This window comes from Cetorhinus maximus, chromosome 26, assembly GCF_964194155.1.
Source record: "Cetorhinus maximus chromosome 26, sCetMax3.hap1.1, whole genome shotgun sequence".
Classification (NCBI taxonomy): Eukaryota; Metazoa; Chordata; class Chondrichthyes; order Lamniformes; family Cetorhinidae; genus Cetorhinus; species Cetorhinus maximus.
In genome coordinates, this window is record NC_135904.1 from 21,244,832 (window position 1) to 21,272,829 (window position 27,998).

The window sequence follows — 27,998 nt, forward strand, 5'->3', positions numbered from 1 at the left end:
GTTATTGAGCGGTGGGAAAAGGCGCCGGGCGGCGTTTCTAGGGCAACGGTCGTTGCTGGGCCGGGGGCGGGGGGGTGTGAAAATCGATCGGCTGTTTGTAGCTGTGGAAATTATAATTTATAAAACACAGTTCATATTATTGAAGTAAAAGATGGTAAGTGTTTTGGCGGGGGCGGGGGTAGAGAGAGAGAGAGAGAGAGGTGTGTCTCCCGAATGTGTCTGCTCTCAGTTCATGGTTGTTGGCTGGAGTCACTTTCTAGAGTATAGCCCCATAATGATTTCAAAATTTGGCTTATTAAACTTCGTGCTTTAACCCTTTGTGGGTATACTTTAAACATCTGCTCCGCCAGTCAGCCAATGCTGTCCGGGGCCACTCTGCAGAGTGAGAAGGTTTGGGTTGTTGCACCACAATCTTGACCCAACCAAACGTCAGTTGTATCCCCCTCTCCGCAGATGCTGTCAGACCTGCTGAGTTTTCCCAGGTATTTTTGTTTTTGTTCTAGATCTCCAGCATCTGCAGTATTTTGCTTTTATCTCTTCTGAATAGCTGTGAGGCCTAGGAATCCTGAGACTAATTGAAACACTTGCCCCAACCCCCTAGTCAAACCAGGGATTGAACCAGGGTCCTGTAAAGTTCAACTGCTCATTGGGTAATTGCACTTCAGTCCCACGCTCCTGATCTACGGACACCCGGTGCGGAAGGGGGTCGGGAAGGAGGAGGACCTCCTTGTGAACCTGCTCCTGGGCCTGGCCAGGTTGGCCATTTACAGGTCCAGGCAGTGGGCGATCGAGGGGGGAGTCCCACCCAATTGTTTGTCCCTCTTCCGCGGCTACGTTCGCGGCCGGGTGTCCCTGGAGAGGGAGCATGCGGTGTCTGCCGGCACCATCGAGGCCTTCCGTGCCCGGTGGGCACTGCGGGGACTGGGGTGGTTTGTTGACCCCTTTAATCACATTTTGGTTTGATGTTTGTAAGGTTCCTTTAAAGTTTTTCCTTGATTTTACAGCTGACCTGACTTAGGGGCTGTGCTTGATTTATCCCTTGTTTTTGTTAATTTAGTTAATTGTTTTGACTCGAAAAGAGTTACTCATTGGGTAAGCCTACATTTATCGAGGGGAGCAAGTGTTGAGGAATACTTGCGCCGCATCACAGTTAAATGCTGAGGGTGTACCCTGTTCTCAAAGTCATTTTTTTTTGTGTATGTATGTGTATTCGCCTTGACGTTTAATTTTTTAAAAGGGATGCTGTGAAGGAAAGATACATTTTAGGAGGGGTGACCAACAGGCTGATCACAGAGGTGGGTTTTAAGTAGGAGCAGATGCGAGGGTTTTGCGAAAAAATTCCAGAATGTAGCCTTGGGATGTATAAAATGTCAAAGTCAAGAACAAAGTTTGGAGGCAAGGGAGAGTTTAGAGATTGGGAGGGGTGAGAAAATGGAGGGATTTCAACCTGAGGATGAAAATATTAAATTTGAGATGTTTGTAGAGTGTCAGTCAATGTAGGTCAGTGATGTCTTGGTGACACAGGGCTGTCCAGTACCACCCTTTTCATTTCAATTGTAATCTCAATTCAGATGCTTTAGCAATTTACAACCCAAGTGCTTTGTTATCAAGTGATCTCTGTCCTGGAACCCTATAATAGGCACAAATAATTAATTTTGAACCATCAGCTTGAACTAACGAGATAGATTCAACTGTTGTTGATGCATTAACATCATCTCATTTTAAGGTATTTAAGTTTTCTTTAACAAATAGATTGTGGGCAAGTGAGATAGGATATAGGCAGCAGAGTTTTGGTTGAAATGAAGGTTGGGAGACCAGCCTGGAGAATGTTGGAATAGATCTGGAGGCGATAAAGGCATGGATGAAGATTTCAGCAGCAAATGGGACACGTGGATCCAATCACAATTTATACAAAAGGCAGGATTTTTCAGTTGGCATGCAGGCATAGGCCCGACACGCCGCCGCGCAATGACATCAGGCGTGCGTCTTGACGTCATTGCGCAGTCCCACGATATTTCGTTTGGCGGGTGCATTACGGAGTTGGCTGCGCGCCTGCCTAATGTAAAATGTCTATTAAGGCCAATAACAAGGCAATTATTGTAATTGTTAACACTGCCTGTCCAACCTTAAGGCCCAAGCGGGCCACGAGCCTCATCCCACGAGCGGGATGAGGTTTCCTAAAGCTTTTATTAAATAAATTTTTAAAATTCATAAATATAAAAACATGTCACATGAGAGGACATGTTTAAATAATTTAAAAAACTTTTTATTTAATAATTTTAATATCGATTCAATCTCCCTGAGGCAGCTCTGTGCCTCAGGGAGATTGAAGTGGTCTTTTGCGCTGGCCCCGACTCTCCCTCCTCCCCCCCACCCGCACATGTAGCGCCGAGCGCTACGGCTTGCATATTATGCTGGGCGGGCCTTAATTGGCTCGCCTGCATAAAATGGCGGCACCGTGACCACTCCCGCTGAGCCCGCCCGCCATATGAAAAATTCTACCCAAAGATCTTCCTTTAAGCTGTCCAATCAGATATCATGATTTCAAGCTCAATCACCCCACTATGTGAAGCTTTCCACATTGCAGTAGCAATGTAAGTAGATTTCTCTTCACTTGCCTCACTCTTTTTCCCTGCAAACATCAGGAGGTTTAATATGTGCTGGCACACAGGAAGCCACTCAAGCTCTGTTGGTCTCAATGTCCGAGAAATAATCTTCATGGCCTCCCACTGGTAGATATTTACTATGTGTGGTGGCTCCTGAGCCAGGTTAAGTAGCAGTACTCTGCTGTTAGGTAGACTAGGATGAGTGAAGCATTGTGTAGTGTGTTGGCTCTGCTGCCCTAGCAGTTTCCATTTGAGAATCATCTCATCTTGACCTGGGCTCCGGCGTTCTGGAGGTGTTGTCGATAGGTCAGTGAACATCAAGAGTGATGCCAAGATATTTTGGCATTGAGTCATTGGTGAGTGGTCAGTCACAGAACTGGACATGAAGTTTTTCTATGTTCCTTGATAGGAAGTTCTTCCCATCTTCCTCAAAGAACACGAATGGCTGACAGCTAATGAAGCACTCCTATTCACACAGAATCTCGAAAAAAAAACCATGCACTCATCTGAAATCCCATGTTCCCTACCGGGACACATTCCACATCCAGCAAACTAACAACAGTCCCACCTCTCGATGGCACACTTTATGGTTGACTGCAGACATCAACTGCAACCTGGTAACTGACCCGCATGGTAAAGTTCCAGGTTTCAACCTTCCACAGAAAATCTGAACAACCCTCAGTTGCTTGAGGACGGGTCAAGGAAGATGTGGCCATTTGCTCCCCAAGTAGAACGTGAGGAACAGCTCAAATCGTGACTGTGGCCATCCAAGTTAGACCATCATCCATATACAGTCAGACCATCATCCATATACTGAACCTTTGCCCTGGGAAATCCATTTCTGGTGCCATTTCAACCATTTGCATTGCATCAGCTAAAGTCATTGAATGGATTGTTAACATTGACATTGAACTATAACTGCTCCCCCAGCCATACAAATTAAAAAGAACCCTCACTCTTGGTGAAAGTTTCACATCGATGACTCCTTATCACTGATTTCCCCAACCAGTGGCAGGGTTTTGGGTCGGGACCTTGAAGCTGGGGTCAAATAGGAGTCGCCATCATGCACTGTGTGGGAAACAGGAGTACAAAGGGCATTCCCTGCAAACACATGGTGCAGCACCGTCCTTAACTTTAGCTATCAAACCACTTGGCTGCGGATTAAGCTTACTTCAAAGATTTCCTTTCCTTAAATTTTTAATCGCTCCTTAATCTGCTGCTTCAGCTTTGGCAAAGACTGCAAATAGACAAGATTTTTTTTGAGGCTTTGTAATACGTCTGGGGTATTTGTCCCCTAATTTTGAAACTTTATTTGGTCCATTTATGTTTCACTTCATGTGATTTTTCCATCGCCATCACTGATGTACTTCATGGATTCATGCAAGTCTGTTCTTTGACCTGTGATTGATTATGGAAATGGCCAAATTTCAGAAAATTATGTGCTTTTAGCACTTTTCCATTCTGGTGGGATTTGCACCAGTTCTTAGCTATTAAGAACCAGCCTATAGACAAAATAACAGGTCCAAGTGACTTGTAGGCTATTTCAACTTGAGCAATGTCTGCTTGGGGAAATCCAGAATTGTTTTTTTCTTATTTCTGCATGCAGCCAGGCTGATGTGGTTACAAAAGCATCTTTATGTCAAGAACTTTATATCCTGTTGTAAACAATTACATTCTCATTAGTTGGGAGAACTGTCGGCAGGTACCGTTCAAATTAATTTTGAAATCTGAAGTTTAGATGTCTCACAGGCTGCATTTTGGAAGAGGAAATTATTTTTGCTAAACGTGTGCCAATGTTTCAAAATGTCCACTTTCTTCTTTATTATCAACAGGCTACTTATTGTCCAACTAAATTAGTGAAAAAGCAACAGATACTAACGGCAGTAGATGAAGTAGACGAGGACACAGTGTTTGCAGATTTTCTTAAAAAATTGGAAAAGGAAAAGGCTATACTTGCCGGAATGAGATCTGACGAATTGGCACCAAGGAAACGCTTTCAAAGGATGTTACGGGATATGGAACACGAAAAATTGATGGAAGAAGCAATTATGAAGGTAAATTAATTACTAGAGTTCTTAGTTAAGTATTTCATTATGTATTGGTTATTGTTTAATTGGTTTTGATTTGTAGGGCCTGCATGCATTATCTCAAGTGGGATTTACTGATGTTTCCTAAGTTCTATGAATGTGGAATATTTCACTTTTTAAGTGAAATTCAGACACTTATCATTGTTGTTCTGGCTTTAACGTAGCGTTCAACTTCCTGACAGAAATGTGACTAGTACATTTAAATGCACTTTATTTAGTAACTTGCACTTCCCAAATGTACGTAAGCAAAAGGAATACTGAGGCCGAGAAGGATGAGATTAAGAAGGAGACTGAGATGGCTCTTGCTGTTTTAAGAGGTGGAGAGTAAAGAGATTTCAGAAATGAGTTTCAGACAGTGGGACCAAGCTTTGCCACCAAAGGGGCAAAAGGAGGGGGATGCATAGGAATAAAAGGAACAGGATGTTCTGGAGGGCATATTGTCGTGGAGGCTAGTTCAGAAATAGGTGGGTCAAGGCTATGGAGGGATTTATAAAAGCAACAAATGTGTCAGAGGACAGAGCCAGTGTAGGTCATCAAGAATGGGCCTGATGGGTAGGTGAGACTTGGTGCAGGACATGATACATGCGGCCACATTTTTTGAAATCTGGACTTCATAGATGATAGTGAATGGGAGGCTGAAATAAGTGGTTCTGGTGATGGATGAGCTCAGTTAGTGGTCAAACATGGGACAAATATTGCGTATCATTGCTTGCTGTAGATCCATCAATTTGATGCTGGAGCTTCTACTTCAGCCAGCAATGAGCAGCACCAGCTTGATGGCTGAAGTATTAAATTCTAGGACTTGAGGAAAATGTTTATTGTTGTTCACAAGAAATTACAATACATCAAGATTAAACACTTCCCTTGTCTCCATGTCTTAAAGCTATCCTCGTGTCCAAGGCCCAACCGTCTTCAGCTGATGAATGAAGATTCATATGGACTCGAAACGTTAACTGTATTCCTCTCTGCAGATGTTGTCAGACCTGCTGAGTTTTCCCAGCTATTTTTATTTTTGTTTCAGATTTCTGGCATCCGTGGTATTTTATGCTTTCATCTTCAGCTGCTTCATCAATGACTTTGCCTCCATCATAAGATTAGAAGTGGGGATGTCGCTGATGATTGCAGTATTCACTATTATTCACATCTCCTCGGATACTGAAGCAGTCCATGCCCATATGCAGCAAGATCTGGACAACATTCAGGCTTGGGCTGATGAGTGGCAAAGTAAATACATGCCACACAAGTGCCAGGCAATCACCATCTCTAACAAAACAGAATCTAACCATCGCCCCTTGACATTTGATAGCATTACCATCGCTGAATCCCCACCAGCAACATCCTGGGAATTATCATTGACCCAGAAACTTAACTGGACTAGTCATATAAATATTGTGGCTGTAAGAACAGGTCAAAGGCTGGGAATTCTGAGGCGAGTAACTCGCCTCCTGACTCCCCAAAGCCTGTCCACAAGGCATTAGTCATGAGTGTAATTGAATACTGTCCACTTGCCTGAATAAATGCAACTCCAACAACACTCAAGAAGCTTGATACAATCCAGGAGAAAGCAATCTGCTTGATTGGCACTCCATCCACCAGTGACGTACCCCTCCACCACTGACGCACAGCGGCAGCTGTGTGTACCGTCTACAATATGCACTGCAGCAACTTGCCCAAGGTCCCTTCATCAACACCTTCAAAACCCACAACCTCTATCACTGAGCAGGACAAAGGCAGCAGATGCATGGGAACACCATCACCTGCAATATGCCCTCCAAGCCCCACACATCATCTTGACTTGGAACTATATCGCCATTCCTTTCACAGTCACTGGGTCAAAATCCTGGAACTCTCTTCCTAACAGCACTGTGGGTATATCTATAACAGATGAACTGCCATGGTTCAAAAAGGTAACTCACCACCATTTTCAAGGGTAATTAGGGATGGACAACAAATGCTGATCTTGTATGCTGGCCTCACATCCCATGAAAGAATTTTTTAAAAAATTGACACAGATATTCACCTCTGGGTACAGGAAATAAGTTTCTTCAAAAGGCAGAGTCAGATTTTCTTTCACTGGACATTATTGGGGAAAATTTCCACTTGGGTTCTTGCAATCTCCTCCTATAACCTAGATGATGGATTGGCACGCCTCCTGGAGTAGCATGTCAACAGTTGTTTTTTATACATTTATGCTGTTCTGTTGATCTGCCAAAATTATGGTGGGAGATGGGGGAAACCAGCATAGAAAATCCTGTTGTGTTCTTTTTTAGAAGTAATAGTGAATGATTTCACTTCTAATTTGAATCCATTTTCTTCTAGGTTTATCATTGTTTTGAGTTCATTTGAGTTTCTGGCCTTCAGGAATTTTATTATTCAGTTGGTCATCATTTAAGGTAGTTGGTTTACTTACTCATTGTAGAGAGACTCCAACAGCACCTGGAATTTCAACATATTTTTCCAAAAATATACTTTATTCATATAATGTAATGTCAACTTTGAATGATCATGTAAAGTGTAAAAACAACTCAGTTTCTTCCAATACTAAAACAGAATTACCTGGAAAAACTTAGCAGGTCTGGCAGCATCGGCAGAGAAGAAAAGAGTTGACGTTTCGAGTCCTCATGACCCTTCAACAGAACTGAGTAATATTAGGAGAGGGGTACCCTCCTCCCCTTTCCTAATATTACTCAGTTCTGTTGAAAGGTCATGAGGACTCGAAACGTCAACTCTTTTCTTCTTCGCCGATGCTGCCAGACCTGCTGAGTTTTTCCAGGTAATTCTGTTTTTGTTTTGGATTTCCAGCATCCGCAGTAGTTTTTTTTGTTTCTTCTAATATGTTTATTGTAAAGGCAAAATACTGCGGATGCTGGAAATCTGAAATGAAAACAAAAAATGCTGGTAAAACTCAGCAGGTCTGACAGCATCTGTGGAGAGAGAGAGAGACAGAGATAACGTTTCGAGTCCGCATGACTCTTCTTCAGATCAAAAGGGAGGTAGAGATGTGGTGAAATATATACTGATTAAGGGGGGGTGGAACCGGTGAAGCTGGATAGAAGGCCAGCGATAGGTGGAGGCAAAGGACAGATGGCAAAAGATGTCATAAACAAAAGGTCGAAGAGTTGTTGATGGTGGTGGTACTGGCTAAATGAGGTGCTAATGGTGACATTAAGAAAGCAAAATGTGATAATGGCCAGACCAGGGTAAGCACCCTGGAAAATGACAGATGGCCCTTGTGGGGATGGGGTCGGGGGAGGGGACAGTGGTGGGAGGAAAGATCAAAAATAGGATTAAAGTTGGGGATAAAACAATGAATGAAAATGGAAATTAATTTTAAAAATGGTAATGAAAATAAGTGGATAAAAAATTAATAAAAATGAATATGGAAAAAGAGGGGATGAAAAAGGGGGTTGGGGATGGAGGAGAGAGTTCATGGTCTGGAAGTTGTTGAACTCAATGTTAAGTCTGGAAAGCTGTAAAATGCCTAATCGGAAGATGAGCTGCTGTTTCCCCCGGTTTGCGTTGAGCTTCACTGGAACATTGCAGCAGGCCAAGGACGGACATATGGGCATAAGACCAGGATGGTGTGTTGAAATGGCAAGCGACAGGAAGGTCTGGGTCATGCTTGCGGACAGACCGAAGGTGTTCTGCAAAGCGGTCACCCAGTCTGCATTTGGTCTCTCCAATGTAGAGGAGACTGCATTGGGAGCAGTGATTGCAGTAGACCAAACTGAGGGAAGTGCAAGTGAAACGCTGCTTCATTGTTTGGACCCTTGGACAGTGAGGAGGGGGGAAGTAAAGGGGCAGGTGTTGCACCTTCTGCGATTGCATGGGAAGGTGCCATGGGAGGGAGTTGAGGTGTTGGGGGTGATGGAGGAGTGGACCAGGGTGTCCTGGAGGGAACGGTTCCTACGGACTGCTGACAGGGGGGGTGAAGGGAAGATGTATTTGGTGGTGGCATCATGCTGGAGTTTGCGGAAATGGCAGAGGATGATCCTTTGAATGAGGAGGCTGGTGGGGTGAAAAGTGAGGACAAGGGGGGCCCTATCATGGTTCTGGGAGGGAGAGGAAGGTGTGAGGGAAGAAGGTGTGAGGGCAGAAGTGCGGGAGATGGATCGGACACGGTTGAGGGCCCTGTCAACCACCGTGGGTGGGAAACCTCGGCTAAGGAAGACACGTGAGAAGCACTATTTTGCAAAATGGCATCATCAGAACAGATGTGACGGAGGCGAAGGAACTGAGAGAATGGGATGGAGTCCTTACAGGAGTCAGGGTGTGAGGAGTTGTAGTCGAGGTAGCTGTGGGAGTTGGTGGGCTTGTAATGAATATTGGTGGACAGTCTATCACCAGAAATTGAGATAGAGAGGTCAAGGAAGGAAAGGGAAGAGTCGGAGATGGACCATGTGAAAGTGATGGGGGGTGGAAATTGGAAGCAAAATTTCCAACTTTTGCTTTCTTAATGTCACCATTAGCACCTCATTTAGCCAGTACCACCACCATTAACAACACTTTGACCTTTTGTTTATGACATCCTTTGCCATCTCTTCTTTTCCTCCACCTATCACTGGCCTTCTATCCAGCTTCACCGGTTCCACCTCCCTTAATCAGTATATATTTCACCACATCTCTACCTCCCTTTAGGTCTGAAAAAGAGTCATATGGACTTGAAATGTTATCTCTGTCTCTCTCCACAGATGCTGTCAGACCTGCTGAGTTTTTCCTGTATGTTTATTACTTCATTTACAATTACAGTCAATATTTACAGTGCTCTTTACATTTCAAACATATAGCCCAAGAGGTATTTCACAGTTTTCAGCCCCTCAGCGTACGATGGCAGTTATGCCTTTGACAATGGTCTTTCCCCGTTGCAGCTTTGTGGCAGCTGCCCCAAGCTTTAGTGTGTCCCTCAGTACATAGTCCTGGACTTTGCAATTGCTAGACTACAACACTTGGCAGTGGAAAACTCTTTGCACTGGAAGACTGACTGGTTTCGGGCAGACCAAAAAGCATCCTTCACCAAGCTGATGGTCCTCTCGCCGCAGTTGATGTTTATCTTGGTGTGCATCCCTGAGAACAACCCACAGAGCACTGAATTCTGTGCCAAGAGTTGCTTGGGATGAACCTTGAAGTAAAACCATTGCATGGTGGTGGACAATTAAACCATGAACTGGAGAAGGAGGCTCCACAAATATTCCCATCCTCAATGATGGGGGAGCCCAGCATATCAGTGTAAAAGACAAAGCTGAGATAGTTGCAACCACCTTCAGTCAGAAGTGCTGAGTGGATGATCCATCTTGGCCTCCTCCGGGGGTTCCCAGCATCACAGATGAATTTGATACACTCCACGTAATATCAAGAAACAACTGAAGGCACCAGATACTGCAAAAGGTTATGAGGCTATGTGGTTCTTCAAAGTTCATAAAGGAGATTGATTTTATGGTGCTCAGATGAAGAGAGAGCACCTGAGAGGTTTGGTTATGAACTTGACAATATCCTCTGAAATGGTTGTCACAACTTTTTAAGGTGTGGTTGCTAGAAAGGGCTCCTAAGATGGAGAAGCTGACGTAGCTACAACATTAGTTACCTTTGTAAAAAGGAAAAACTAATTTGTTTCATTTGCCATTTTGTAACTTATTGGTTGAATATTGAATCATTGCACTTCCACATAACTTTGAATTATCAAGGCTGGTATGAAAAATTCCCAGCAGCCTGTGAAGAGATAGGAAACTACTTTTGTGACTGTGTCTCCATTGTATTGATGGGTTACTTTACATCAAATATGCTGCTTCTTTCTCATACTCCTACAGTGATTTGCTAAACTCTCAGCATAGGGTGAGAGGAGGCTTGTGTGGAGCATAAACATTGGATCTAATGGCTGAACAGCCTGTTTCTGTGCTGTAAATAATTTATAATACTGGAAGGCAAAGGCTACATAACCTTGACGTTTTTAAAAAGCCAGTTGAAAAAAATATATAATGAAACCTTCAATATCCTCATAATGCTGGATTTTAGAAATCGGCAGATAATTGAAAATACCCAAATGTTGGTCATACAACAATCCCTAGGCATGGGAAAGAAGATAATTACAATATAAATAATACTAATTTGAATTTAGTTTTGAGGTTGATTTATTTCAGATATGTGGAGATTGATGCTATGCAATAAGGTGTTACCTGGCTCAAGGCTTTTTGCTGAGAAAATTCTAGCAAATAACTAGGAAGATGAATAATTGGAATGCTGATTAAAGGCTTCACTATATAAATGTTTCAATTTAACTTGTTAACATTCAATAAAGTAAAATGTAGTTCAAGTGCATACATGTATAAAATTAAATTGCATTGGTCATTAGGAATGTTCTTTTGAAGAGCCTATTTACATTGGTTAACATATGTGATTCCCATGCTTTATTGTGCTGGACTATTTCTCTGTAATAGGCAGAAAAAAGAAAATTACTGAAGGCAAAACAGCTAGAACAAGAGGAGAGAATTGCCAAGGAACTGGAAAGAATAAAATATGAACAACTAAAAGATGAAAAAATGAGACAGCAAGTCAGAGAAAACAGGTAAGATAAAGAAACATGTCAAATTTATATATATATTGCCTCATCACATTCTAGAAATACATCACAGCTAATTAATTATCTTTTGAAGGGTAGCTCATTGTAATGAAGACTGAGGTAATCCGAAAGGAGGGAAGGATTTTTTTTTTAAAAAATGAATGACCAGAAACATTTTGCAATTAATGATGTTGAAAAGAGATTGAGGCTCCAGTTTTTCTTTCCCAGATGATCCATGATCACAAATTGAGCAAACTAGGTTATAGATTGATGAATAAATATTAAATGTCAATTTTCTGACATCGATGGTTTCTCTCCCCACAGAGGCTGCCTGACCTTCTGAGTATTTCCATCATTTTCTGGTTTCATTTCAGATTTCCAGCATCTGCAGTATTTTGTTGTTAACAAACATTAACAGCAAAACTACTGTTGCCATTTTACAGCTTTATTTCTTCTACTACCACCTGCTTTGTGTTGCACCATCATCCCTTTTATCATTTAATCACTCCTGTTATCCACCCTTCTACTATCCAACCTACTTCAGACCTCTATTCTTTCCTCCTGACTTCTTTCTTTCTCTCTCATCCTCCTTTCTTTGCATCTATACTTGCTTAAAAACTGCTACAAAGTATTTATAGCATATGGGGGGAGGCGATGGGCATAGTGGTATTGTCGCTGGATTAGTGTAATGCTCTGGGGACCCAGGTTCGAATCCCGCCACAGCATAAAAATCTGGAATTAAAAGTCTGATGATGACCAATGTCGATTGTTGTAAAAAAACCCATCTGGTTCACCAATGTCCTTTTAGGGAAGGAAATCTGTCATCCTTACTTGGTCTGGTCTGCACGTGACTCCAATGTGGTTGAATCTTAAATGTCCTCTGAAATGGCCAAGCAATCCACTCAGTTGTATCAAACCGATGCTACAACAGTATCAAACTGTTGCTACAAAGTCACAAAAAGGAAAAATCGGGCAGACCACCTGGCATCGACCTAAGCATTGGAAACAACAACGGCAATCTCAGCTCTGTCGACCCTGAAAAGTCCTCTTTACTAACATCTGGGGGCTAGTGACAAAATTGGGAGAGCTGTCTCACAGACTAGTCATCCTCATGGAATCATATCTTACAGATAATGTCCCAGGCACCACCATCACCTGGGTATGTCCTGTCTCACCGGCAGGAGAGACAGCAGAGCTGGCGGCACAATAGTATAGAGTCAGGAGGGAATTGCCCTGGGAGTGTTCAACATCGACTCCAGACCCCATGAAGTCTCATGGCATCAGGTCAAACATGGGCTAGGAAACCTGCTGATTACCACGTACCGCCCTCCCTCAGCTGGTGAGTCAGTGCTTCTCCATGTTGAACACCATTTGGAGGAAGCACTGAGGGTGGCAAGGCCGCAGAATGTACTCTGGGTGGGGGACTACAATGTCCATCACCAAGAGTGACTCAGTAGCACCACTACTGACTGAACCTAAATGATATAGCTGCTAGACTGGGTCTGCGGCAGGTGATGAGGGAACCAACAAGAGGGGAAAAACAGACTTGACCTCATCCTCACCAGCCTGCCTGCCACAGATGCAGTGGTTGTAAATGATATACAGTATCGGTAGGATTGACCACCGCACAGTCATTGTGGAGACGAAGTTCCGCCTTCACATTAAGGATACCCTCCACCCTCCATACATTGAGGATAGCACTACCAATGTGTTAAATGGGATAGATTTCAAACAACCTAGCAACTCAAGGCTGGGCATCCATGAGGTGCTGTGGGCCATCAGCAGCAGCAGAATTGTATGCAACCACAATCTCATGACCCGGCATATCCCCCACTCTACCATTACCATCAAGCCAAGGGATCAACCCTGGTTCAATGAAGAGTGCAGGAGGGCATGCCAGGAGCAGCACCAGGCATACCTAAAAATGAGGTGTCAACCTGGTGAAGCTATAACACAGGAATACTTGCATGCCAAACAGCGTAGTGTACAATTAAACAACTCGCTGGAGGAGGAGGCTCCACAAATATCCCCATCCTCAATGATGGAGGAGCCTAGCACATCAGTGCAAAATATAAGGCTGAAGCATTTGCTACAATCTTCAGCCAGAAGTGCTGAGTGGATGATCCAGCTCAGCCTCCTCTGGAACCAGTCTTCAGCCAATTCGATTCACTCCATGTGATATCAAGAAATGGCTGAAGACACTGGATACTGCAAAGGCCCTAACAATATTCCGGCAATAGTACTGAAGACTTGTGCTCCAGAACTTGCCACACCCCTAGCCAAGCTGTTCCAGTATAGCTACAACACTGGTATCTACCTGGCTATGTGGAAAATTTCCCAGGCATGTCCTGTACACACAAAGCAGGAAAAATCCAACCTGGCCACTTACCACCCCATCAGTCTACTCTCCATCAGTAAAGTAATGGAAGGGGTCATCAAAAGTGTTATCAAGCGGCACTTGCTTAGCAATAACCTGCTCGCTGACACCCAGTTTGGGGTCCGCCAGGACCACTCAGCTCCTGACCTCATTACAGCCTTGGTTCAAACATGGACAAAAGAGCTGAACTCCCAAGGTGAGGTGAGAGTGACTGCCCTTGACATCAAGGCCGCATTTCACAGAATGTGGCATCAAGGAGCCCTAGCAGAACTGGGGTGGAAAAATCTCTGCTGGTTGGAGTCATGCCTAGTACAAAGGAAGATGGCTGTGGTTGTTGGAGGTCAGTCGTCTCAGCTCCAGGACATCGCTGCAGGATTTCCTCAGGATAGTGTCCTTAGCCCAACCATCTTCAGCTGCTTCATCAATGACCTTCCTTCCATTATAAGGTCAAAAGTGGGGATGTTTGCTGATGATTGCACCATGTTCAGCACCATTTGCGACTCCTCAGATACTGAAGCAGTCCATGTCCAAATGCAGCAAGACCTGGACAATATTCGGGCTTGGGTTGCAAGTGGCAAGTAACATTCGTGCCACACACTTGTCAGGCATTGACCATCTCCAACAAGAGAGAATCCAACCATCACCCCTTGATGTTCAGTGGCATCACCATCACTGAATCCCCCACGATCAACACCCTGGGGGTAACCATTGACCAGAAACTGAACTGGACTAGCCAGATAAATATTGTGGCTACAAGAGCAGGTCAGAGGCTAGGAATCGTGCGACAAGTAACTCACCTCCTGACTCCCCAAAGCCTGTCCACCATCTACAAGGCACAAGTCAGGAATGTGATGGAATACTCCCCACTTGCCTGGATGAGTGCAGCTCCCACAACACTCAAGAAGCTTGACACCATCCAGGACAAAGCAGCCCACTTGATTGGCACTAAATCCACAAACATTCACTCCTTCCACTACCGACACACAGTAGCGGCAGTGTGTACCATCTAAAAGGTGCACTGCAGGAATTCACCAAGACGCCTTCGACAGCACCTTCCAAACCCATGACCACTACCACCTAGTAGGACAAGGACAGCAGATAGATGGGAACGCCATCACCTGGAAGTTCCCCTCCAAGTCAATCACCATCCTGACTTGGAAATATATTGCCATTCCTTCTCTGTCACTGGGTCAAAATCCTGGAACTCCCTTAACAGCACTGTGGGTGTACCTACACCACATGGACTGCAGCGGTTCAAAGAAGGCAGTTCAACACCACCTTCTCAAGGGCAACTATGGATGGCAATAAATGCTGGCCCAGCCAGCGAAGCCCACATCCCGTGAATTAATTTTTAAAAATACACCTAGGTTAGTTCCTCATTTATCAAACTCCTTTCTTTCTATCTTTTTTGATCTCTTCCCATGTAATTAATATGTACCATGTTAGTTTCCCAGGTGAGTTTATCGTGTGTACCCTTTGTTGGCCCTATCCCAATTCTGATTTTATACTTTTGTAATTTCTGTTTGTGGAATACTTTGCTTTTTTATGTTCCTTGGTAATTTAGTGTGCATTTTCTTTTTGACTTTTTTGTATTCCTTTTGTCATGCATTCTAATGAAAGGTAATTGACTTGAAACATCATCACGGTTTCTCTCAATAGATGTTGCCAGTCCTGAGAATTTCCATCATTTTCTGTTTTTATTTCAGATTTCCAGCATCTGTGGTATTTTGCTTTTCAAAAAGTGGTAGTTTAATCATTTGGCAGTGTAATTTTACATCATTGTACCAAAATCCTGTGAGGTTGCTTCATCCTCTACATGCAAACAAGTGTTGCTGTATTCGACCCCAACCCCAGCCCTCCAAAAAGCAACAAATTTCTTCTACAACACCTAGCTTATTAGATCCAGTAATTATGATTACTCCCAATTTTCGGGATGTATTTGCTGCTGATATTCTGTTCCTCTTGTATAGCATTGGGTCATTGTATATACACCACCTTAACTCTACAGTCTGTAACTTCTCTCCCTTTTCCAGAGTATTCATTGTGGAGACTTGTTGGCCATGACCTATGTTGGTTTATATTGCTGTATGGGACCAAAACATTTTTTGTGAAAGACCAAGAAAATTCAGCTCATTGTACCATTTGTTATTATGCTACTTGGTCTACTTTTTCATGTGATTATTGATTATGTTGTTAGTTATTCTTGTGTTTCTGCATATCTAAATTAGTCTTGAGCTTCGTGAGTTGGAAGCCAAGTTGAAGGCTGCTTATGTGAACAGAGAAAGAGCTGCCCAGATAGCTGAAAAAGAAGCAAATCGTTTAGAGAAGATTGTAAGTACTGTGCTTAAAAGATGTGTGACTCAAAAATTGAGTAATAAAAACAGCTCAGAAAGGAGGTACCACATTTATAAGGTTTTGTGTTACAAGGTCAAAAATCACACTTTTGTTTCCCTTATAGACTGATTCCAGTTTAAGCATACATATTATGTTGCATGCTTTTATTTAGTCTTTCATTCTGCTGACAGGTCCAGAGAATTATTCTTGGTCAGCTGCTAGATATTTTTAAAAAAGGTTTTGTGTCACACATTGTGAAACAAAGTCAATATAAATCCTATACATTTTTAAAATAAATGCTAATTCTTAAATAATTCTACTCATCCTGACCTTTTTTTCCACCCTAATATCTTTTTACTTTAGCCTTCCTTGTCATTTATTTCTAACTAATGCTTCCCACTTCCAAACTACTTCAGGTTTAGAATATTTACCAGTTTTTTTCTGTCTTTCTATATCCACATTAGCCAGTGATTTGGTTGAAAACTGGTTCCAAAGGCAAAGTGAGACTAGAAACCTGTAAATTGTCATGCTTTGATTAAGTGCATGGGTACGATTCAAGTAAAACTGTTATTTTCTTTTTTGCAAAATATGTTTCTGTAATGCTTAAAATTTTGGATTATGCACAATCTATATTATAAGAAAAATAAGGCTTGATATTTTTCAAGAACTATATGCTCTTATATGGGGGTTGGGAAAAACTGTAGCCTCTGGAATAATAGACATGGTTATCTTTTTAAACTAGAAACGAGAGGCTGAGATTGCTAAATTGATGAAGAAAGAACATGAGAAAGCTACAGCGGGGGAGATTAAGGAGGAACAAAAACGTCATGAACAAGCCGTAAAATATCAGAAGGAGCTGGGGCAGCAACTTGATCAAAATGAGCAAAAGAGACAGGAAGCATATGATGAATTCCTAAAAGATAAACTAAGGATTGATGAAATTGTAAGGAAGATCTATGATGAAGATCAGAGGTAAACTTCCTTTGAATTAATTAGTATTTTTGAATTTTATCCAAAAGAAATGTTTTATTAAAACGAGGATGTATTTTTATGTTGGACAAATCTTTTTCCCATTTTGAATGTAATTTCCTATGAGTCTTTATTCATATAAAGCCTGTGGCACTGTTAAATTACCTCTGGATGTCACTTGTTTTTAAAGAGTGCAATAAATGCATTTAGTGGGAGCAACTGGATATGATTGCCCTTGGACAGGGTTATGAATTAATGTCAACACTTAGACATTTCTTTCCAACATCATCTCCCAAATATATTTATAGTGAGCTTCTCACTGACCAATGCATCATCTGTGCTAAGTAGCTGATATCAGTTTGGGCAGCAGTTGAATTGCCCCAGTTAAACTCAGCAATTATTAGCTAAGAAGGTGGAAAATATCACCCAAAGGTGCTGCCCCTGATTGTTATCCAAAGACTTGAAAATGTGTGTGTAGTCATTGGGTGAGAACAAGTTCAGGCTTGGCACATGAAGAATAGCTGAGTGGTTAGATTGGCTAGTACCTTCAGGGAAGAGAGAGAAAAGTGATTTGGGGAAGAAAGTATCCTTATGAATTACATTTTTACAATGTGTAATGAATAGTGTAAATCTCACAACCTCTCCCACCCCCTTTATTGACTTAGACTCTGGGAAAAGCATAAGATTCCTAAACTCATGCTTACCAAGTGAACAGTCATTTGGAATGTTATGGCACAGTAGTTGGTCAACAGAAAGCCAAGTCACAGTCCCCCTACCCCACCCCCAACACTGGCACTTTTTCAAAAGTAATTAAAAGATCAAAACAATCCCAACACAAAAAGGTACCTGGCAAGGTAGCTGATCACATTTTATCTCTTTACAAACAAATAAAAAGCTCAGGATTTTTCAAATCTATGCTGCAGTAATGACAGTGTTCTGAACTTTTAATAAATTAACATTTGTACTCCTTAATTCTTGCTTGTGATATTGGAAATATACCCCTTGAAAATATTATTCACTATCACCACTGTTGTTTTAACTCTTGCTACATAGGGACAGAGAATTGAAGATGGAGAAGATGAAGGAAACTCAGAGATACATTGAGGAGTTCCAGAAGCAACGAGCTGAATGGAAGCAGATGGAACGTGAAAAAATGGAAGCAGAGAACAGAAAAGTTATGGAATTTGCTAATGCGCAGCAAAGCAGAGAAGATGACCGGATGGCCAAAGTTCGAGAACGAGACGAACAGAAAAATACGTTGTACAAAAAGGTAGCATAAATTTGCTTAATCTATCATTACATGCACATTATAATACTCTAACTCTTAAAATCCAATTTCTAACAAATAATTGGCTTGTTTTTCACTATAGCTTGCTGAGGAAATTGAAAAGAAACGGCATGATCGTGAAGAGCTGGAGAATATCCGACAAGAACTGTATCTTGAAAAAGCAGAAGAGGCTCGCAGACAGCAAGAAATAGTTAGTATCAAAAAGACTTCTCATCGTCGGCTTGTTTTTAAATTAAAAGTTAACTTGTTCCTGGCAGTACATATATTGAAAAAGTGCATTGAAAACATGCAATTATTATTTTGAATTAAAAAATAGGTATCAAACTGAGCCTGATACATTTGTATCTAACTTTTGCTATCCTTGATATTTTCATCTCTGGGTAAGTAATTGTTTTGTTGAACTCATTTCAACTTGGTCAAGCTAAGAGTTTGAAAATATATTGATATATTGAAAATATATATATTTTTTTAGAAGCCCAATACTTGGATCTAAATACCATGTGTAATTTATTGGAAAACTGTGCGAAATCAGATAATCGTTGTCATAAATGTCCATTATTTAGCATAAGCAAGGATTCGGTTGGCATTACAAATGGAGTGAAGAGATTTCCTATTTTTTTAAAAAACTCTCCATTCTATAATATATGAATATTAATTGTAGTGTGAAGAATGCAAGCTGTCAATGGTGAAGGAATGGCACTTGCCATTCACCTCGCTGACACTTGCCCATAGATTCCACAGGCTTCTCAGCATGGAATTCTTCTAATCCAGTGTCATTTCCAATACAGATTCCTTTGTCGGGGATCTATGGCGGCTATGATCAGGGCATGAAATAGTAAAGCTCTTCAATCAGTTGGATTGAAGAATCCTCCTTGAGACACACTGTCTAAAGCAGAAAATAAATGTTTAATTTAAATAATGTATAGAAAATAAAATATAGATGGGATTAAGGGAAAGGGAGAAGAGGCAGATAGGAAAAAATTAAATCTCCAGCATGAATTATCTTCTGAGGGAATGAGTCTCCACACTTGTAAAAATAATTTTTCAGAGGCAGAGGTTATCCAGCAGATATGATCACTTGTCACTGTTTAAAAACTTACTCCTCAATGCACCAGCCCTACTTTTAAAGCCATTTTTATTGTGGAACTAGTGCGCAAGAACAGCAAATTCATGTTGTTGCAGTCAGTTTAATGCCAAGTCTATCAGCAAGGGCACAGTACACCCTGTGGAGGAGTAGGATATCTCTGACAACAATTTCTAGATTTCTAACATTACAGTGCTAATAGCTTTACCCATTGTAATTCTGCAAAAATCTGCATCAATGTTGTGTTACAAAACTATCATATTTTTCATAATAGTACCGTGGGATATTGTAAGGTAGATTTATGGTTGTGAGTGTGGATGGTTCTGTCTGTGTGACTGATTTAATTGAATTAGAGTCAGATAGACTGCACGGTTGAAATTATCAGAAGAGTCAGGTGTTAAAAGGGTTTTTGAAATGCTTATGAGTGAGCTAGAGTTTGAGTCAGTAGATAAAGTGTGAATGAAATTTGCATTTTAAGATAAGTGGGGAGTTGTTTTATTTTCAAAGGGATGTTAGGATGTTTACAACTAACAAGGTAAATAGGGCAAGGTTATTCTGTTTATTTTTCCCAAAAGGAAAAAGGGCCATATTGACAACATGAAAGATTTTTATCATATGGGAAAAGTAATTTTCCAAAGACATGTAGAACAGTGGGATTTTACACATTAAAGAGAAAGAAACATATATAAAGAAGGATGGAAGGCTATGTGGGGGTGGCAGTGTAACATCTTGAAGGGTACACCATGTAAAGCAGCCTTAGGGAAAAGCCTCTAGCCACTTTTGCAGAAGTCTACTGTATCCAGTAACTAAAGGTGTGTTAAAAAGCCTTTGGAATTCCACTGTTGAGTGAGTGCTGTGGTAACCTTGCTAGATTGCGTATTTAAATTTAAAATCTATTTTTGACTGTTGCCTTAAAGGGGGTGTATAGTTGGGAGTCAGGTTAATTAGGAATTTTGGGATCTGTTATTGTATTAAGTAAATGTAATCTTATGTATGTGTTTGATTTCCTTTCTTTTGTTAATAAAAGTTTTAATTTAATTTTTAAAACCACTAAAGGAGTTAGTGGACTCACTACTTCTGAATTCAGTGCACAAATCTTCTCGTAATAAATACAAATTGCAAAACTGTTGTGATAGCGTAGCCAATTTCCCTTGCAGATATGGTCCGCCTGGCACAAATCACCTGCCACATCATAACAGTTGCCCTCAGTTACTACACTCCTGCAATATAACTAATCTAAATATGAATTTTCAGGTCGTACTAAATCTAAAAATTGCTTCTTACACATGCAAGACTGTAAATCAACCAATAATGCAGTAATTTCATGGACATCAGCAAGCTTGAGTACTTGTGTGTGCATGATGTTTTCCTTAACTGTACCACAATAGAAGATTTCATAGTTGTACTCTGGTTTTTCATCTGAAGTAATGGCTTACGAAAACAACTGATAAAATTACAAGCAATCCTCTCCACCATGGAGAGGTGAGCTTCTAGTTGGAAACTGTATTCCCAACTACATATTATTGTTTCACCTTACTATACAGTTAAATTATATTCTAAGATAATGTAAAGAAGCTTCACATTTTAACATTTACTTTTACAGGCAGACATGGAAAAGCAAATTCATCAGCGTCTCGAAATGCAACAGACCTACCAAGAGCAAATGGCTTTCAAACAGAAGCGTATGCAGGTGGAGAAAGAGGAGGAGGATGAGTTACGAAGGAAGATGATGGCTAAACTTGCAGAGGATGACCGTATTGAACAGATGAATGAACAGAAAAGACGTATGAAACAGCTTGAGCATAGGAAGGCTGTGGAGAAAATCATTGAAGATCGACGCCAACAATTTGAAGCAAACCAAGTACGTAATGTGCATTATTTAAAATACCTTTTTCCCAATGCCATTAATATGTTATAGAATCATAGATTGGTTACAACACAGAAAGAGAAAGAGGCCATACGTTGTGCCTGTGGCAGCTTTCTGTCAGAGCTACTCGGTTAGTCTGACTCCCTTGCCTTTCCCAGTAGTTATGCAAATTTTTTCACTTAACTGACTTTTGAAAATCACATTTGAATCTAGTTCCACCACACTCTCTGGCAGTGCATTGCAGATCCTAAACAATCGCTTTGTTTAAAAAAAATCAAGTGTTTCCTCTTGTCATCTTTGGTTCATTTGCCATTCACTTTAAATTGGTGTCTTCTGATTCTTGAGCTTTCTGCCACCAAAGGAACAGATAGTTTCTCCAATCCGAGGTTATTCTCATTAAAGAAGAGAAAGTTGAGAGGAGATAAGATGGAGGTGCTAGTTTCTCCAATCTATCTGCATAATTGAAGTCTCTCATCCCCAGAACCCTCTCCAATGTCTTAAAATCCTTCCTAAAGTGTGGTGCCCAGAGTTGGACACCAAATGCCAGTGAGGCTGAACCAGTGTTTTATGAAGTTCACCATAAGTTTAGTGGTTTGGTATTCCATGCCTAGGATCCTGTATGCCTTATTCTCTGCATTCTTAACTTGCCTTTGCACCTTCAACGATTTGCGCACATCTACTCCCTCTGTTCCTGCACCCTCTTTATTTTATATTGCCTCTCCTCTTTTCCCCCGCCCAAAAAGTATCACATTATTTGTTACTTAATAGCTCTTTGTTCAGGGATTCTATTTGATTTCTTATAGCAAAGTTACTACTTCATTATTAGAAACATAGTCTGCACATATTTGAAGTGTAAAGGAACCTATTGGTGTGTACAAAAAGTGCATGTTTTTGTATCTCACTTTATACTAGAGACTACATTTCAGTATTTTTCATTTTAAAAAATGTAACTTGTGACTAAGTTCAGTCAAGGCCCTAGTGCATCCTGCTTCATGCACAGAAGGCCAGGAATTTGTGTGTTTCCATATATGGCTTCCAATGCATTTTGATTAATAAGCTTAATATTATTTAGCAACGGGAACTTGAAAGACAACGTGAAGAAGAGAGGAAGAAGGCAGCTCTTCAAACCATAATTGAGGAAGAAAGGCAGAAACTTCTCAAAGAGCATGCCAGCAAACTACTAGGCTACCTTCCAAAGGTATGTGTAGTGAGAAGTTTTACCGGTTTAGAAGCTGAATTATAGAATTTTAGGGTTTTGGTATTTATTACGTAGATGTTATGACCCAGCAGATGGTAAAACTGAGTTATTTAAAAATCCCAGAGGGAAACTTTAAACAACTATCATAACCTATATTTTTAAGTGGTATGTTTGAGATGCAACTCTAAATTCAGGAATCAGACTACCAGTTCTTGAGAGGTTTTATACCAAAATACATGAGACATTTATTAATTTACACAAGTTAAATATATACACATGGCTACAAATTACTACTATCATAACTTTTAACAAATTCCCAAATTAATCTCCATTAATGCAACAGCAACCCATTGACTGAACCAGACACCAGGCAAAGCATTTTCACTGTAAGAATTCAAAATGAGGTTCCTCTCACTTTGGTTCCTGTGGAGACAGTTGTAAGCTTACAGCTGCTTTGATCTTACATTGCCTCTGCCCTGCATACACGAAAACTGCTATCGGTTATACCCAGCACATCTCATTGAATGTAGATTCTCATTGTATCACCAGCCTCTTTGAGCTCCACCTCTTCTAACAATAAAACCCCTTTCATAGTACCAATTTTATTAGTAGTATAAACATATTGCTTGGTCTCTGCTAGCTAGGTGCCAGATTTCACCCCACATCTTGAATGCGCTATTCAAGAAATGCAAATGCACTCTACCTCTCTTCCATCTCAAAACTAGTACACATCAAATCAAAGCACCCAGATGAGCTGGCTTTAATCCAATTAAGACACACCCACAGACTAAACCTATATTTTAAAAGAAAAGTATTTTCCAATAATATTATATACATTAACAGCTTCATGATAGTAGAGAAGGAAATAGCAGAAGAGCAGCTGTGAAGCTTCATGTATCACTTCACTTGGCTGTGGAATACTCTCCCAGACATTGAACACCTGGAATTCCCGTCACTATGAATGAGATGAAGTACAACTGTAAGCACTAGCGTTGTTGGAACATATGCAAGTTACGAGAAGTCTGAGCCTTTCTGTCTTCGAACAACCAGGGTTAAATTTTGTTATCAATATCTCCAACTACACCCAAGTGTTGTGTTACCCAGTTATCATTTTTCTACCAAATGCACTAATTGTGCAGTCAATAACAACAACTTGTATTTATGTGGTGCCTTTTAATGCAATTGAACCTTCAAAAGAGCTCCATTGAAGCATTATAAAACAATATGTGGCACTAAACTACATGAGATATTAGGGCAGATGTTCAAAAATCTGATCAAATAGGCAAGTTTTAAGCAGTATCTTAAAGGAGGAAAGTCAGGTAGAGAGAGACGAAGAGATGGAAGAGTATTACAGAGCTTAGGGCTCAGGCAGCTAAAGGCACAGCTATCAATGGTAGAGTGATTGAAATTGGGAATGCGCAAAAAGTCTGAATTACAGAAGAGCAGATATCTCTTGAGGGTTGTGGGGCTGAAGGAGGATATAGAGTTGGGGATGGACAAGAGCCATGAAGAGATTAAAAACAAGGATGAGAAGTTTTAATATTGAGGCATTGCTTAAATGGGAACCACCATAGGTTAGTGGTCATAGGGGTGATGGGTGAATGGGACTTGGTGCAAATAAGAACACAGGCAGCAGAATTTTGGATACCTCAAGTTTATGTGGGGGTAGAATAAGAGAGGCAGACCAGTGAGAGTTGGAGTAGTCAAGTCTAGAGGCAACAAATGCAGAGATGAGGGTTTCAGCAGCAAATGAGTTGAGGCAGAGCAGAGTTTGACAACATTAGACAGGTGGAAATAGGAATTCTTGACGAGAGCAAGGATATGTGGTCGGAAGTGCTTGAGGGGGTCAAATACGAAACCAAGGTTGCAAATAGTCTGGCTCAGCCTTAAGGGAGATGGATGGAGTAGGCAGGCAGTTAAGGATAGAGTTTGTGGCGGAGACTGAAGACAATGTGTTTGGTCTTCCCAGTATTTAGAGGAAATTTCTGTTCATTCAATACTGGATGTTGGTTAAAAAGTCTTAAAATTGGACACCATGGATGGGTTGAGAGAGGTGGAGCTGGATGTTGTCAGCATACATGTGGAAACTGATGTGTTTTTGGATGGTATCACTACGGAGAAACATATAGATGAGAAATAGGAAGGCACCAAGGATTGATCCATGAGAGACAGCTGAGATCACGATGTGCAAGTGGGATAGATTCGATAGATAAGAATGGAACCAGGTGAGTGCAGTCCCATCCAGCTAGATGACAGTGGAGAAACAATGGAGGAGGATAGTATAGTCAACTGTGTCAAAGGCATGTGAAACATTAGGCAGGTAATTTATATTGAGTCCTTTCTATTGATTTCTTTATTTTTATTGAATTGGATTTGTTTGCAAACAATATGAATTATTTCCTGCCCCTTTTCTGCATGTTGATTTTAAATAACTCTAAGTTTCCCCTTTTTTCAAAAGCTCTACTGGGATAAAAGAATTGAAGCAAATTAATATGTTTATTGATACTTGTGCACAATCAACTCAAGATCAACATTGGCTTCAAAACACTTTTATTTGTTTATGGGATGTGATTATCAGTGGTCAGGCCAGCATCTATTACCTATAACTAATTGACCCTGAGAAGGTGTGGTGAACCACCTTCTTGAACCACTGCTGTTCATGTGATGTAGATACACCACAGTGCTATTGTGAGGGAGTTCCCAGATTTTAACTCAGCAACAGTGAAGGAATGACGATATATTTGCAAGTCAGGATGGTGTGTCACTTGGAAAATCTGCAGGTGGTGATGTTCTCATATACCTGCTGCCCTGTTTTTCTAGGCAGTAAGGGTTGCGGGTTTGGAAGGTGCTATTGAAGGAGCCTTGGCCAGTTGCTGCAGTGTCTCTTGTACATGGGTCACATTGCTGCTATGGTAGGTCGATGGTGAAAATAGTGAATGTTTTAAAGTAGTGGATGGGCTGCCAATCAAGCGGGCTGATTTGTCCTGGGTTGTGTCAAGCTTCTTGAGCACTGTTGAAGCTGCACTCGTCCAAGCAAATGGAGAGTATTCCATCACACTTCTGACTTGTGCCTTGTAGGTGGTGGACAGGCTTTGCAGTTAGGAGGTGAGTTACTCTCCACAAAACACCCAACACCTGGCATGCTCTTGTAGCTACAGGATGTTGATGGTTGGGGGTTTTGGTTATGGTAATGCCATTGAATGTCAAGAGGAAATAGTTAGATTCTCTGTTGTTAGAGATGGCTATTATCTGGCATTTGTCTGGTGAGGTTAACATTTGAGCTACATGTTTCCAGAGTACTCCATATGTGCAGAGTGATGTCTATCACTTTGGGGATGGAGGGGGAAATTGAGACTGCGCTTCATGGGGGCAAAAGCATAGCTGCAGAGAAGGGTCTTGAGGTTTTCAAATGTAGGCAAGAGATGGAAAGACGTAGATGCTGAAAACGGGAGTTCCAAAGGTCAGGACCGCTGTTTGTGTAGTAGAGGAAGCAGGGAAGTAGTAGTTTAGTGTTGAACTGGAGTGTGTGCACAGTGATATAAGGAGGGTGAGTCTGTCGAGGAGTTTGAAGGGCGAGAATCTTAGTCAGGTCGTAACCTACTGGATCATTTTTATTTTATGAATGGTAGAAGTGGGAGGCCAGAAAGAAAAGGGTTGAAAAAATCCAGCTGCAAGAGGACAAAATTGTGGATTATGGTTTTGGCAGCAGAATAAGGGCTGAATGCAGACGTTATAGACATGGAAGAAAAAAAATTGGTGAGAAAGTCAAACTCATGGTTGAGCAATATACCACTATTCTACAGCTCTTAGGCAGGTTAGCATGGAAATAGACTTGAGACCAGAGACATAAAGGCATTTGCAGGAATTTAAATGCTTTGGATTTAACGACTTTAAACTGGAGAAAATTTGACTCATCTAGGTTGTCATGTTCGATAAGCAGTTGAGACAGTAGCAACAGCTGAGGGAGTCAAAGGAGGAGGTAGTGAGGTAAGCCTGGGTGTCATCAGCCGATCCCAAACTTGTGGGTAATATTACCAAGCTAAATGATGAAGATCCATGGGGTATATCAGAGCTGACCCTGGGATAAGAAAGGGAAATGTAACCGAGAGGAGTAGAAGCAGGACAACCATGCCATGGAGCTGGACAGTGCAGGAAGTATGTTAGAAAATGTTGGAATAGTTGACTGTCAAAGCAGTGGAGAGTTGAAGAAGAATGGCAATGTGCAACAGTCACAGTCAAAGATATTGATGGTGACTTTCAGTAGGTGGGGAGCATGTCTGATTTGACAGCTTTGAACAAGGAGAAATGAGAGATGGGAGTATGGTTGTTAGACCAGTAGAGTGCAACAGGCTAATAGTCTAGCTTCGGTGAGAGTTATGCCTTGATGTCCAATTGGCCCATAATTAAATTTGAGAGATTAAATAATAATTGTTTCAGTTCATTGTAAGCATTTTAAAATAAAAGATGATTGTCTTGTTTAATATGGAGCTACAGCTTAAGCCAATGGTGTGTCCATTGAGGTCCTGCATGTTTTTAATGAATTCATGAGTCCACGTGTGAGACGTCCACGCCTCTGACTACATGTGTTCAAACTTAACAAAGTTTCTGAGCTTAACAATCAGCTAGGGACTGTCGCATATGGAAGACTCGAGGGCTCCTAGAATATAGATTCCTTTACTCTACAGGGACAGGGAGTTAACTTTAAAAGAAATAATATGCCAAAAAAACAATGAATGAATGATTGACACTAATTTTACTTCAGTTTAATTATTCTCAGTTTATTGTATGAACATAGCTACGGTTATGATTGCATTTTTTGATGATTAAGCTAATTATTTTCTCATATGTATCTTTGAAAGGGGGTATTTAGAGATGAACAGGAACTTGAACTGTTTGATGATGACTTCAGAGAAAATTTCAAGAAAGGAAGCGCCAATCTGTCTTCAGATGAAGGCTGGGATTGTTAGACCTGTACCCATCATGTTTGGCATTTAAAGCATGGCTGCAGTAGCCAGCACAGTTACTTCATTTATATTGATTTCTATTTTTAATTGTGGAGTTGAAAATGTAACTGATGTGAATGTTAATGACATTATATAAATAAATAATATAAATCACTATGAAGTTGTTCATCTTTATGGAGAAGATCTGTCTTTTAGACCAGTGGAATGTAGATTAATGAATTTTGCCACTTCAGTTAGCAGATCAGCAATATCTTGAATCTATAAAATTTTCAATTTAACAAACATTTTACAAAACTGTATAGTGTTATATTAATACTTATTTTTGTTTCTCTGGCAAATTGGTACTTTACTGCATGCTATGGGGGGAAAAGAATTGAATGACTGGGTTAACGAAGGAACAATTAATGGAGGATCAATAGATTGGGTAAATGATAGATTACCTACCATGTGGGTCCTCCAATTTCAATGATTTGTATCCTCTGCATATTTTGGGAGTAAAGCCTTGCTTAATTGGTTTCACGTGTCTACTAGACATGTGGAAATATTGAAGTTGCAGAATAGTACTGCCTTATGTGGTCCCCTAGTCCCACATCACACACAGGCCAAATGCGTTCAGTTGCAACAGTTAATTTTGATTTGGAGGAAACAAACTAATTTTTACCCACAAAACC

At 40.9% G+C, this 27,998-nt stretch overlaps 1 protein-coding gene across 1 annotated transcript; it reads left to right on the forward strand.

The window, feature by feature from the left end:
* Positions 1-27,482, forward strand: mns1 (meiosis-specific nuclear structural 1). Its single transcript, XM_078530338.1, has 10 exons — positions 1-154; positions 4,439-4,660; positions 11,125-11,252; positions 15,852-15,954; positions 16,700-16,929; positions 17,980-18,196; positions 18,297-18,404; positions 20,902-21,159; positions 22,238-22,363; positions 27,223-27,482. Exons 1-10 carry the CDS (start codon positions 152-154, stop codon positions 27,328-27,330), a joined length of 1,503 nt encoding a protein of 500 aa, XP_078386464.1. The 5' UTR covers positions 1-151; the 3' UTR covers positions 27,331-27,482.
* Positions 27,483-27,998: the final 516 nt, after the last annotated feature.